This window comes from Phragmites australis, chromosome 2, assembly GCF_958298935.1.
Source record: "Phragmites australis chromosome 2, lpPhrAust1.1, whole genome shotgun sequence".
In the NCBI taxonomy this organism is placed as follows: domain Eukaryota; kingdom Viridiplantae; phylum Streptophyta; class Magnoliopsida; order Poales; family Poaceae; genus Phragmites; species Phragmites australis.
This window is the reverse complement of record NC_084922.1, coordinates 28,200,013-28,214,408: the sequence shown is the minus strand read 5'-3', so window position 1 is coordinate 28,214,408 and position 14,396 is coordinate 28,200,013. Positions and strand designations below refer to the sequence as shown.

At 40.8% G+C, this 14,396-nt stretch overlaps 1 protein-coding gene across 1 annotated transcript; it reads right to left on the bottom strand.

The window, feature by feature from the left end:
• Nucleotides 1-10,496: 10,496 nt before the first annotated feature.
• On the bottom strand, nt 10,497-13,815 carry LOC133907125 (putative cytochrome c oxidase subunit 5b-like). Its single transcript, XM_062349160.1, has 6 exons — nt 13,527-13,815; nt 13,356-13,435; nt 13,190-13,240; nt 11,130-11,196; nt 10,948-11,027; nt 10,497-10,811 (listed from the first exon to the last, which is right to left on the bottom strand). The coding sequence occupies exons 1-6, from the start codon at nt 13,669-13,671 to the stop codon at nt 10,746-10,748; spliced, it is 489 nt and encodes a 162-aa protein (XP_062205144.1). The 5' UTR covers nt 13,672-13,815; the 3' UTR covers nt 10,497-10,745.
• Between the last annotated feature and the right edge of the window lie 581 nt (nt 13,816-14,396).

Sequence of the window (14,396 nt, the reverse complement as noted above, 5' to 3'; positions counted from 1 at the left end):
AATCTTCAATTAAGAACTTGCAAATCACCTCAAGTGCTCTCCCTTGTATCTAGATGATACACAATATGTATGAATATTTCTGGGTTGCAAGAGAGATGAAAGAAACCAAGTGAGCGGATATATATAGACTAGAGGTCCAAATCTAGCCGTTACCCGACCACTCATTTTTTCTGTGAACATCGGACGATCCGGTGCACACGCCTCTGTTAACACCGGACAATCCGGTGAGTTCACTTTTTCCACACGCTGATCTGATAGTTATCAGTAGTCATTGCAAAATGCTTTGGTGTTCTTCCATATAGCATCACCGGATAGTCCGGTGAGTTATAATCCATTTCCTCCGAAAATACCAAGTTTCTGTTAAATAGTCTGGTGATAACTCGTTTAAGTCACCGGACAATTCGGTCAGTTCAATTCTGATTTTCTCCAGAAAAACAGTCCTTCTGTTAAATAGTTCAGCGTATGCCTCCTTCAGATCACCAGAAAATCTGGTGCATGTAACTTCAAATTTATCTGAAAAATGACTCTTCTGTTAAATGCTCCAGTGCAAAATTCCTCCCATCACCGGACAATCTGGTGAGGTCATTTGAAATCTTCACAGAGAGGAAAAATAGTCTGGTGAGTTTAATTCTTCTCACACCGGACAACCCAGTGAGAACAAATTTTCTGAAACTTGTCCAATTCAATCGACTTTGTGTTCTAACTTTTCAACTTCTCACTCATGGGCTTCTTTGAGCTACCTAGTGCTAGATTTTCGCAAGTATGCATCCAACTATATCTAGACTCAACTAAGTCAAGCTACAACACTTAGCCCCCCTTTATAGTACGATCAAGAGACAAAAAAGAGACATATGTCTACTCTAAATGTCCTTCATCACCTTGTGACACTTAGAATTAGAAGATCCTTAATCTTGACGCAAATGTCCTTTGATCGACCAATAGAACTCCATGAGGGAACAAGAAAAACCATTCAATCATTGTGAATTAACGAATTTGATTTCCTTCAAAACATACACATTAGTCACAATGATACGGTTGTCATTAATCACCAAAATACTTACCACTTTCCTAGGGGCCTAGATGCTACAAAGTCCCTCATGGTCAATTTCTCCTTCTGAGTATTACATTTGATCTTGAAGGGAGAAAACTCAAGAGGGAGAGATATCATAATAGAGTGGACAATAAAACCCTCTGAGATTTCCATGTACATACCCTTTAGCTTGGCAACCATGTCTGTCATTATCATGATATGCTCTCTTATGCTGTCAGACCCATTATACTTAGAGTTGAGGAGTTTTGAATAATTGTACTGGCATAAACCTGGGAGGTGCCTTTGAATTGCTCCTCTACGGACGCCAAATATGTCTTAGCTTTCTCTGAGTTAGGAATTTCTCCCCTTATGTCATTTGAGATCGAGTTCTTCATTATCATTAGTGGCATGCGGTTGGACCGCTCTCACTTCTTAGAAAGTGCACCATAATTTTTCTTAAGTTCTTCATAATTCTCTGCGCCAACGGAAAGAGTAGTAAGATCATCAACCCTGAGTGCATAGTCAAGGTTCAAAACTCCAAGGACAACTGTCATTTTAGCTTTTCAAGCTGGAAAGTTGTTCCCCGTTAGTTGATCTATGCTGTCAATTGTGACGGCAATAGAGGAAGCGTTGAGAGCTGAGAAAAAAGATTTGGCAAGATTAGAGAATTATCATGAAATAATATTTTCATGAAATTAACACTAAGTTGGTCTGGTTAAAAATATGCAAAACTCGATTCCAATCCGTATCACCGTTAAGTAGAAAATGGAAAGAATTTTAATAAATACATAAATATCACATAATTACAATCAATGTCGGTCAGAAAGTAATTATAGATCTTCGTCAAATTAAACAATGTTGGTTAGTATCCAACAATGGCTAATAACATCAAAATACTCTAAATAAATTTTCTCGTTGGTTCCAATTTATTCAGAGAAATGTTCATCAATTTTGGTGCATAAAATATCATTATTTGGGCCACATTAGTCAACTAATCCAGTGCCTAAAAGAAAATCATTAAGTTCACTAGAAAATCACTTTAGAGAAATAATCATGCATTTTGGTATATTTGTTTATTTGGCCATTATCATAAAAAATTTCAGTGCATAAAGGAAAAACATTATAAATCACTGAAAAATTACTTAAAAAGTAACCTTAAATTTATTTATTTTGGGCCATAATCATTAATAAATTCTAGTGCATAAAAAAGAAAATCATTCGGAATTTATTGGAAAACTCATTAAATGGAAAGAGACCAAAAAACCTTCATGAAAATCACGCGGCCCAAAAGAAAAGGACTAACCCATCCTTATCCCGTGTGTGGGCGCCGGCCGTGCAGCCCAGCAAAACCCTATGCCAGCCCACTTCTTCTCGCGCCGGCATGACCTACATGTGCGAAGTCTATCCATCCAATCCTATCCGAAAGTCCACCACCAGTTTCGCTGGAACAAAAACATCGGTCGGTGCCCTGAGCCCTAACCCTAGCATCACTCTCTCGCTTGTCCTTCGAAACAGACATGACCGCAAGCGTGAGGGAGAGAATGTGAGGCGTCCAAGCCAAAAAAACCAGCAAGAAAGAAAAAGAAGAGGGAGCAAGACAAGGCACTGCAGTAGGGGTGCTCGCCAGTGCTAGCATGCGACAGAGGTCACACACCGCACCATCGAGCACCTCCATGGTGGCGCCTAAGGAGACCATCGCACGCAGCATGAAGATGAAGCCCCGACGCTTGTACATGAGGAGTGGCAGAAGCGTGAGGATGTCGGGCGTGAGGGATATGCACACAAACGGACGACTCGAGGAGGGAGGTGCGCCGTCGGAGAAGGAAAGTTGCTCCGATGGTCGTATGTAGCAAAAATAGCCCCATTAGACCATGATTATGATTTTGGTGATTGATGACAGTATAGTCAAGGGGACTAACATATTTGTCAAGAATATATGTTAGTAGGTCTTATGGATGCAATACATGAAGAAGCCACCGCAGCTAAGATAAAGTTCGACTGAATTGGAGAAGTCCCAGGAAGATTTACCTCACCGGATGATCCGGTGCTCGAGGTGTTTGAACTCATCAGAGTATATTTGTCAAATGGGAGAAAGGCGTGAAGGCCTTACCGGAAGGTCCAGTGTTTGAGCAGAGTGCTCACCAGAGCAATTCTTCCAAAGAAGGTATTGTGCTAAAGAAAGAAGGTTAAGCCTCACTGAATAGTCCGGTGATCAGTGGGAGTTGCACCGGAGCATTTTCAGAGAAAAGATTAAAGGTTCAACCCATCAAATGGTCCGGTATGAATGGAATGAACATCGGACAATACATCAGACAATGAACAGTGCAAAAGAGGTAGAACAAAGTTCAACGCAACGGATGGTACGGTGATGAAGGTTGCGTAACACCGAAGCATTATTTCTAGAGAGGGTTGCATTGGCTCGGATGGCTGAAGTCAACTCGCTAGATAGTCCGGCGATCAAGTGGTGTGCATCGGATGCATACACTAGAGCAATTTACACAAAGAAAGAGGAAAGGCTCGAATGGCTCAGAATAACTCACCGGATAGTCCGGTGATGGAGATGAAGTATACACCAGAATGTCCGGTGTTCACAGAGGTTTGAGTGGGGTTCCAACAACTAGTTTGTGAGTGTGTACTCACCAGATCATCCGGTGTTAAGAGCTTTTCAGAGCCGTTGGGTTAACGGCTAGTGCGCGAGTTTGAGGTTATAAATACCCACTCACTCAATCATTTAAAGGTGCTGGAGTCCAGAGAAGTTTATGTACACCTGAGAAGACATCCAAGCCACCAAAGTGCTTAAAGTGATCATCCAAGATGATTAAGTATAAAATTAGAGAGTGTTTAGTACTTATAGGCCTAGAGAGAGTGTTGCTAGGTGATTGCTACCTAGAGACTGATCCAACCTTGTACCAAGTGGTCCAACCTTGTATCAAGTGGTACACCGGTACCTTGGAGTCTTGGTGACTCACCGACAAGCTTGTTGACCCTCTGACTTGGTGTGAAGCAGCGGTAAGGCGATTATACAGGGATGCGGAGATCCTTACCTTAGTGGCTCAAGCTCCGAAGTGATCACGACAGTAAAGAAACAAAAGAGAGGCTAATAGTGAGACCTTACCTTGGTGGCTTGGTGACTCATCCGGGTGGAGGCCTTGTCTTTGTGATTTGGTGGCTCAAGAACCGTGACCGGGTGCCAATCGGGAGTATATCCTTTGTGTAGCTCCAATATGGACTAGAGGTGACATTCATGCCATTGATACTATGGAAAAAAATCTCTTATAATGAGTTTGCTCTTTCTACTTTATTTACGTTTCCGCATTTACATTCTTGAATTTATCTTCTTAGATAGGTTCCAAGTGCTCTGATCAGTAGAGTAGACACACTAGATAAATCTAGACCATATTTAGATAGAAATTGATATAAGTTTATTTTGTATTGTTTTTAAGCCAAAATAGTTGTAAATGTCCTAATTCACTTCATCCCCTTTTAGAACATCACCGATCCCTTTACTGTACATCATCAATAAGAGATGCAAAACTGTAAATCCCCTCCTTTAACAAACCTAACGGAAGCACCACTTATATATATAGCGTAGGGTGAGACGGGATCTCAATCAATCTATTGGTTGCACTTTCGTTTGGCACACGTCATGATAGAGCTGAGATCAATTCCATCAAACACCTATATTTAGCAGGAAAAGGCAGAATATTTGGCGTTTTTTCCCCTGTGGGATGTCACCGCAAGAGGCTTGTTTTTCTCCCTCCTGTCGTACTGTGATCAAAAGCTCCTACGGACAGTTGTAGAGGTAGTTCTTCTTGCAGGAAATATCAGTGTTTTCGGCCGTGCATAAGGCGCAATTGGGCGCCAAACTGATGAAACTCTTGATACGTACTGTTTCATATACTAGGAAAATACAGTGAAGAGCTTTTCAGCTAGGAAGATTCCAGAAATATATTATCTTGAAGGTATCGGCATCGTCGGCACCGACAACAAACAGATATCTAAGCCAACTTGGTACAATTGCAGGCCTAGTGGCACTGCAGAGAACTGATGTTTTATTGGGTAAAATTGGTATCTTATTTCAGACACTATATTTAATAATATATACCGAATGTTCGGCATGGTGACACTGTTTATGAAGATATCGATACTGCAGGACAGCAAACTGATCTGCGGAGCATGAACCATACACAGGGAAGTGATAAAGTAACACTTAACTGCAAAATTGCATATTGACAGTAACTACAAGATCCTGTACCGAAGAATTTTCGCGCACCTTCCTGCTCTTCTTTCGTACTCCTTACATCTCCGTTATAAATCTCGTAACGTTTACATCGGCCAAAATATTCCCGATCAGCGACATGCATAACAAACTGCTGCTATTCTGAGGTTCTTGCCTGAAAGGAAAGCGATGCGCCTTTTGCACATGCTGCAGGGTAGAGGTAGGCTCCGATCCCTTCTCGACGATGCACATTTAAAATGGATTAAACAACGGCCTAAGTCAAATCTAAACTACTAGTGACTGCTAAGCGAATGTGACGGCAGAATAATGCAAAGGAATTGCACCTGGTTTTTTCATCTTAAAATGTGACAGGTCCACTATATGCAGCAGGAAGAATCATATGCACTACACCTCTGCAATTTTGTATTCACTGGGATGAGGAGTGTGGGGGCAAGCTTAAGCTAGATTATGTGAGCTATACCTGTTTTTGTCCCTATGTTTGCTTGAGATGACAGAGGATGCAGAGGGAGGGGATGCTAGGTGAAGTTTCTCATGGAGACAAGGATATTAACTACCTAATCTTTGCTCCTTGCTAGAGGTTATAGGCTATGATTGTGTTTTGCCATAGGCTTGGAGGCTGCATATTCATATCTTTTCCTGATTTAGCATAGGTTTCTTCTAATTACAGATGCCCCTATGAAATGTGAAGCATCCACAAAGTTTTTATAAAAAAATGTGTTCTGAAAAGGTTGCACGAGTCAAATGTGGACAACTGTGGTTACTAAAAAGCTCAGATCTTGTCGGCTACTGTTAACCGCAAATATTGTTTGCAGAAACCTTCTTAATTAACTGTTTATTCTCTGGTTTAATACCTGACTTTTATGCACACACTGGTTAATTCAGAACCCATCTGTTAAGAACATCGATAATTTCTTCTTTATTCTAAGAAAAGAGCATTGATACCTCAAATCAGTGGCAGACCCAGAATTTGGCGATTGGGTATTCAGTATTAAAAAAAATATTTAATCTAAAATACGGAAAATCTATAGTAGCGTAAATTTTAAAGTATAAATTGTTTATAGTAGAGAAGTTTCAATTAATTAAGAGAAATTACAAAATACTTAAAAGAAAATTATAATTTAACTTTGTGTTCCTTCATGACTTAGAAGCGTTAAATGATGTCACTATCTTTAACTTGCACAAAAAATTCACGTTCAACTGCTGACTGCCGAACTGGAGAGTCACAACATGGAGATCATGAACTCTTGAAGCTTGTTGCTGTGGTATAAAAAGATGAGCTCTTTCTAGTTAATAGGCCGAGTGGAGGATGGATAGTAGTTTGGGCTCATGATTTGCTGGGTGGTCTGATAGATTGAAGCAGCAAATAAGTAAGTTGGCCTAACTAGAGATATATATACGTAGTATAGCTGCTGTATAATCAATTTTTTTGCAAAAAAGTTAGGTATTCATTTGAATACCCATGCATCATGATGGGTCCGCCCATGCCTCAAATACCCTGTAACTATTTCTTCTTTCTTTTCAACTGATAACAAAGGTTGCAGAGACAGGAAAACGACCTAAGTTCACTCATATCAACACGTTAGAGGTGATTTGCTTTTGTTAAAATGTTGGAGATACGGTATTGTTATGAAATGATTTGCGGCTACATTTGGTTATTGTCATGTAATCTACTAAACATTATCCTGAGTTCCCCGTATGTTGTTATTATTCCTCCTGTGCTCCCCGTATGTTGTTATTATTCCTCCTTAGTTGATCTGCAGAAAATGATTTTGTGCCTTGTTGTACTATATATTTCACATGTTTTGACAAGATTGAGATCTTGCCAGATGAAATAAAGATCAGCTAAGCTAGAGCCTGGGCCTAGCAATCATGTATGCGTAAATCAGAATTTGAAGAGTGCAATATATGATGCAATAGAAAACTAAATTTGGACTTCATAAGTATCCGTTGGATCTTCGGAACACACAAATTTTTATACACAAATTTTTATACGTAACGCATCAAGATTAATCTTTGAATTATCTAGGTGGGCCTCGAAGAACAACATTACGGAAATATATGATCACAGTTCAACGCGGTTTCATTACAAACTTCTTTCCTTCTCACAGAGGCCAGAGGATACTGTTGATTGTAGTATGCTTCAAGCATGCTTCTGATTGCGCATACCGTTAGGTAGGGTACCTTTGTTCATCATCCCCCACCAAATAAAAGAACGGAAAGATGAGCTTCTGTATGAATTGAGTCCACATCAAGGCACAATTAACGCAGGTCAACGACCAAATTGCAACAAAGAATGATGCAAAACTAAAGAGAGGTGTTTGAGGCCACCAATGTCTCAAGAAAGAATAATGCCATCTAAAAATCTCCAAATTCTCTTGCCGGTTGCAATTACAAGATCTCACCGGAAAAATGCTTGAGTAAAACCTGCTTCCGTACGTTCCCTCTCTTCTTAATTCTGTGATGCCTCTTTTTTTGTATTTGATTTGGTCCTTTTTATTCAGTGTTTACACTTTGAGGCGTTTCAAAGAATTTTAGGAAGGAAAAGGAAATTAAAGTGGATTTAGTGCTGAACAAATACTCTGATCAAACTTGAATAATCCAGAACAAAATTTGGTCTGTTTATCTGGTTTCTTCCTGTCTGATAAATGTTCTTGCATGTAACGGAAAAAAGAGTACGGCATCAAAAGCTAAAAATATAATATTGTTAACTTCAAATCCAGCTTTTCACATGAGCACACATATTACAAAGTTTCAAATATAGGATTTTATTCCACCCTCTATGTGCTCCTTTGCTGCCAAATGTTATCATTTTGTCAGCATCCTGAGAGTTCTTTTTTAATGCTCAGCAGTCCACGAGTTTTAAGCCGCGGAAACATGTCGTTACAAGTATCGTTTCTGCTAGCACTAGCAGTCACTCCATATGGATGCACTGAATTAGTAAAAAGGAAAATGTAAAGAAAACTCAAACAGAATATGATGATGTGTATAAAACTATTTTTTCACACTTTCTTCACATGAAAGGAAGTATGCATGGTGCACATTCCCATTAACTACTATATCATCCAGATCAAAGGAGTAAAAGAAGTTTATCTCGTTTACCACTTAAGCTGCTGATGGTATGGCCTGTATCCCAAAAAAGAAGAGTCGTGAGCCTTTAATCACTTAAATGAAAAAAATAAAATTTCATGTCTCCTTGTTAAATGTGAATCAGCCAAAGAAACTATGCGCATGTGTAATCCTACTCTTCCACGAATTAATGCCTGAAAGTAACATGACATGAACTGAGAGAATGAACTTGTCAACATCATCCGATGCCGCGGGAATTTCTCTGGTGTTTTTTTGGCGCCCTTCTTTCCAAGTCTATTTGTTACTACTCTGAATCACTAGAACACTAGCTGGAAGCTTATGGAATAGGAGAATCCAGGCACAATCTTATTTGCATTCTTGCTTTTCTATTTTTGCAAACTCAGAGAATACCATATCCTAGCCAAAAATGTCAATTCATATACATCGCATGAAAGTTCAGTACATACAGGCATACAACGGTTGAAAAGGGAAGGTGGTAGGTAGAAGAGCATCAAACAACTAGACAGCACTGCAATTTGCAAAGAACGAACAGCAAAACACTCCAGACTTCTACAAAAGTGACCAATCTAGTGAAGGATCTGATCTGCTCCATGCTACTGAATTGTGTGCGATTCTTGTGTCGTGTTGCTGTCGTGTTCGTCGTCGTCGATGATCTGCCACCAGCGGCGGAGCATGGGCAGAACATTGCTCCTCCACATCTCCCCATTCGCCTAGAGCATATTTTCTTTTAAGGGGTAGCAAGTACGCCCCCTCTAGAGCTCCCAAATCCAGCGTCCTTGTCACACTCAACTGTCCAAGAAAACCACTCACTTTGGCATCCCCAATCACTTCACCAGCACGGAATCCTTTGGTCTCTCTGCGATTTCCCATCGCGCAATGAATATAGCGGCACAATTGGCGCAATCGAAACTTCATCAATTGTGGAAGAATCAGATGTGTAGGTAACGTATATGTGGTATTTAATGCATTGCTGACAGTGCATGAGTTGGTGATGCTTGGTAGTACGAAATGCAGAGAAAAAGCTGCTCTTTTTCTCTCTTTTGGAATGGCTGAGGAGCTGTAACCAATCGAGCAGACAAACCAATTTAGCAACTCAAATCGGCTGCTGCAGCCAGGAAAACAATAGTGCTGCCGTTCACATCACACATGATATAAAGAGACACTTTTTTTTGCAGGAACTGGAAAAGGTAAAGAAAAGAATGGAACAAAGATAAGCAGATTATCCCCTATTTCGCAAGCCTTCCCATTCGTCGAAACCGAGTTTGTTATGCAACTCATGCCGGCACGACACGTTAGCGACGAGGAACAAATATTAGAGGAGTTTGCTGAATGTTGTGAATAGCCAATGTTACAACTTGCACAGGTGCCGGTATCGTATCTTATTCCAATCCAAGGGCTATGTTGTGTTCGCCCATTTATGCCAGGTGAGCTGGCCAGGTACAAGTGCCCGTTGTATGAAATCTGCCATCTGTTGACAGGAAAGGTTTACATCACCTACTCATGACTCGCATCCTTTGGTGTCGACATAACTGTTATATTCTGAAGTTGAGCAGGTGATTACACTGTTCTTGGCTTTCTGTACCATCTGATGCATCGAAGATCAAACACGTTTCGAGATGCATATGGTGACACAAGATCAATCCGCTCAACTGGTCGTTCACTAACCACTTAACTGATGAGTCATTTTGCACACAAGGTTTGTAAACAAAAAAACTAGGATAAGAGGATGAGTACACCCAGCCCGAGTAATTGCACCCCTACACACGACAAACAAAACCGATACACAAGATAATCTTAGAAGTTAGAACCAATAATAACAAATCAGTACTTAGGATGATTAAAAGCAGTTAGTATACACCAAAAACTATACCCATTACTAATTAGCACTAGGAAAATGACCCCATGGAGATTGCCACGGAATCCAGAATTATTTCGAGAGCAGAAGTATGGAGACAAGACTTCACGAAAAACTGCATAGTAGGCACTCTCGCAGTAAAAGCGTGATCCATCACCAAACTCTGGTTTGAAAATTGTCAAAGATTCAGCAGGCTGTTTGCAAACTACCCGCCAAACTTAGCAGAGAACAAGTCTGCTGCATGACTGAATATTACATGTCCATCACACCTGATGGCCATTAGGTAACAAAAGAAAACAATCCGATGCAGTCATCTTTTATTCAATGATACTCTGAAAGAAATGCATGGGTCAAGTCTGGAAAAGTTTATGTTTGAACAAAATCCCTAGGCGAAAACTACCACCTGCTTGATGGCCAAACGTATATTCATAAACAAGGACACGGTAGAGCAGTTTGGTACTGTGGTGCTAAAAAAAGTGTAAATGAAATCATCTGCCTCATCAAATTCTTATTTTCAGAACCACGAGGCATCCTTAATGATGCGCGTCATCATCGTCATCATGTCCATCTGGATCTCCACCGTCGCCAATGACCTTAAGCTGCACAAAGCAAACAATCAAATAATTCAATTAATGAACAGATCAATACAGCTTGGCAGAATGTGCTGCTTCTATACGCTGGAGAGTGCCAATAAGTTCATAATATGTCAAACAACAATTTGGTAATTTCAATTACCACAAAGTATTGTGAGCAAACTGGACACTCATGTGGCTCATCTTTTTTCAACCAGAACCATACAACATCATGTTCATCCTCTGCAAATAAAGCAGGTGAAAAGGGGGGAAACCATGTCAATTGTGTCATACCTGCATGTTAGTTTACACAACAAAAGAAAGGGCAAACAAACACTGACTTACCTCCTTCACCACCAGGGCAACCAACTATCCTCTTGTTATAGTAGGATTCGATGACAGCTGGTTCCTCCTGCAGGTACATCATCAAAGTGAAATGATGAATAACACAACGCAGAGTACTTGTGAACTGGAATTAAGAAGAGAAGAGGATAGAACAACAAAACACTCCATGCTTAGATCCAGCACCCCTTTACAGAATAAGGCACATCTCTAAATATTATAACAGTCCATAGGTATTGCAGCAGAAACTGTAACTTAAAATTGTGGGCCATCATTTATGCAAAATAGAAAAGGATGATATGTACATAGTTTTAGGTGCAAAAGCAAAAACAAAAGGGTAAGGCACAATAATGCGAAGTGATAAACATCTAATGTTAGTGTACAGTTGATTGAGCAAAATAGAAAGGACATGAGAAAAATACATCAGAAAACTTCTGATGGAATTTGAGCTTATGAAATATAAGTTTCCAACTTTCCATAAAGGCTCAACTTTAAAACCTTCATGTCTGCCATGTAATCTGAAATGAATTTCAAGTATTCACAATTTCATGTAATACACTATCTGACGATCATCACTGGTTTTACATAATTTGCACCTGCAGCTCAATAAGCTTGCGCACGACCTACCACAATTATAGAATTTCAGTGATAAAGGAAAACTCGAACACATTCAGTCCTGCACCTTCCCAGACGATAGCACAGGTGCCCATTTTTTGGGGATGATAAGGGTAATATTTTAGCAGAAGAAATACAACCACAAGACTAGAGTGTTTACCCTAGGCATGAAACAAACATTGCCATGGCTAGTTACAGCCTTGAGATAGCAATATTAATGTTACAGCTCAAAGAACATGAAAGTTAAGTCAGTGGACTTGAAGTCAGAGTTATACAAGGGCATACTATAACACGTAATCAGAATCCTACAAGTTGTGATTCAAAAAAAAAAAAAGCTGTGATATTAAAGTTGAGTTATATATCACAATCAAGCCAACCAGGACACAAAATTACTTAACAGAAATGAAACTTAAGTTGAAGCAGAAGAGAAGATTAAAACTTAAAATCCTTTACAACGTACAACTGAACAATCAAGCTTATTCCAAATCAGAATTGTAGATAACTGACTCTTACTGCCATAAAATACTTATACAGTTAATAATTAGAGGTATCAGTTTGCCTGGTGTCTCTCTGCGATAAAGCAGTATAATGCCAATACTGCCAAGATAGAACACCCGCAATTAAATATTCAGGGTTCTTTTGCACAAATGTACAAATGTTCTGAAGTATGCAAGTGCGTCTCATAATTAATCAGTTCTCATCAGCATTTTACTTCCACATTCCAGCATGGCTAGGCAATGAGCATGACATATACCAAAAGCAGCTTAAAATAGAAAAAGGAAGCAAATTATCATGCATATACAATGATAGTTTGAGTAAGCCCTGATAGGCAGTTACTCATGTAGATATAATATGGAACTTGGAACATGATTCCAGTACGATATTGAGCAGGGTTTAATGTGCACTATATAATCCATAGTGTCTGATGCATGGGAGTTTGAAACAAAAAGTATCTGTCTGTTTCTAATATGCGGAAAGCAATTAAAAATCATTTCAAAGAAAACATGGAACCATTGGTGCTACGGTAGTGACAAATGGAGGACAGATGGAAAACACATCAGCCATAGCATAAAGCACATAACCCAGTTATTTTTGTTAAAAAAAATGATATACTAATAAACATGCTTTATGTTAGAGCATAGTACAATCAGATAACAAAATATGAGTAACAATGAATGAGGCACCAAGAACAACATAATATACTGTATTTCCCCCCTAACAACAATGTCAACACTTTGCAGCACAATACAAATATAATCACTAACGACTAATTTACCAGGACATCATCAATTCAGGATTATACATCCCAGTCATTTCATTAAACTACCAAGGAATGAAGCACCAAAGTAGTTTAATAAACCTAATTACCTAAACATATCCTCCGTGCATGATCTCGATCTCAGATTCAGAACACAAAACAACGATCAAATGTACGACGGCCACCTCACCTTGGTACCGAAGGGGCCAACGGGAGGATCCATGTCGAACCGCTTCTTTCCCTGTAAAACCCAAACCAGATCGACGAATCAGAAACCATTTCCCAGGACCGAATCGGACGTGCATTCCGCTCCAACGCCCCCCAACTAAACCTCCAAAAGGCCCGGGCCGTCTCACCTGGAGCTCGGCCTCGAGCTCCTCACGCTCGAGCCCCGTGGCGATGGGCATGACGTCCTCCACCGTCGCCGGCTTGTCCCCTGCACAACGCGAACCCACCACCAAACCAATCATCAGCGCCCGATGCCTCCAGATAACCCGAGATCCGAGAAAGAGCGGGGGCGGGCTCACCTGAGAGGAGCGGGCTGGTGCGGCGGAAGGCGGCCGTGGCCGAGGAGAGCGGAGCGGCTCGGGCAGCAGAGGAAGCCGGGGCCGCGGGGGCGGCAGCGGCGGCACGCCGCAGTGCGGGGGCTAGGGTTTGGAGTCGGCGCCACATGGCGGTGGGTAGGGTCGGGATTACCTCTCGGGCGGCGGCGGCGGCGGCGGCCGGAGGACCCGGAGATGGGAAGGCGGGGTAGGGTAGGGGAGATACCGGGGGCGGGGGTGGGCTATTTGGCGACCCGGGGAGGTGGGGTAGTGCGCTGAGGTTCGTGCGGGAGATGATGGACGGACAGGATCGGATGGGATGCCGGGTTGGCCGGTTGGGTTTGTGAGGCGTTGCAGCTTGTTGGGCGGCTGAAAAGTGCCTTTCTGATTAATCAACACTTCACTAGAAGTTTTTGGCTATTTCAGCCAAATTTCTGTTTTTTTAATTTTACTTCTCATTTTGTAATTCATGTACCTTTAAGTCTGATAGAATTTCTAGCTGTCGTGAAGCTTAAGACTAGTTACACGTCGCTAGTAATGTTTTAAAATGTGCCCGTGAAGTTTAAGACTAGTTATACATCACTGGCAGTGTTTTAAAATGTAGCGATGAAGCTTAATGCTAGTTACACGTCACAAACAGTGTTTTAAAATGTGTTATGCCCTAGACGGGCGACGAGTATCGCATGAAAGTAATTTGCTCGCCTTCTTTAAGACTTCAATCATGGTCGAGGTGGAGAATGGAGAGTCTACCCGTTTCTGGACAGATAATTGGTTGGATGTTTAATGTATTCAGACACTTTCTAATATTTGGAATGCAAATGGTAAGCAATGTAGGAAATTAAGGTCAACAGGCAA

What these genes read in the sequence shown, in the direction of transcription:
- LOC133907125 (XM_062349160.1), bottom strand. Translation starts at nt 13,671, where the DNA reads ATGTGGCGCCGACTCCAAACCCTAGCCCCCGCACTGCGGCGTGCCGCC. An exon ending in AGCTCGAGGCCGAGCTCCAG is followed by an intron (nt 13,241 to 13,355) that starts GTGAGACGGCCC and finishes TGGGTTTTACAG; the next exon opens with GGAAAGAAGCGGTTCGACAT. An exon ending in TTTGCTCACAATACTTTGTG is followed by an intron (nt 10,812 to 10,947) that starts GTAATTGAAATT and finishes TGCTTTGTGCAG; the next exon opens with CTTAAGGTCATTGGCGACGG.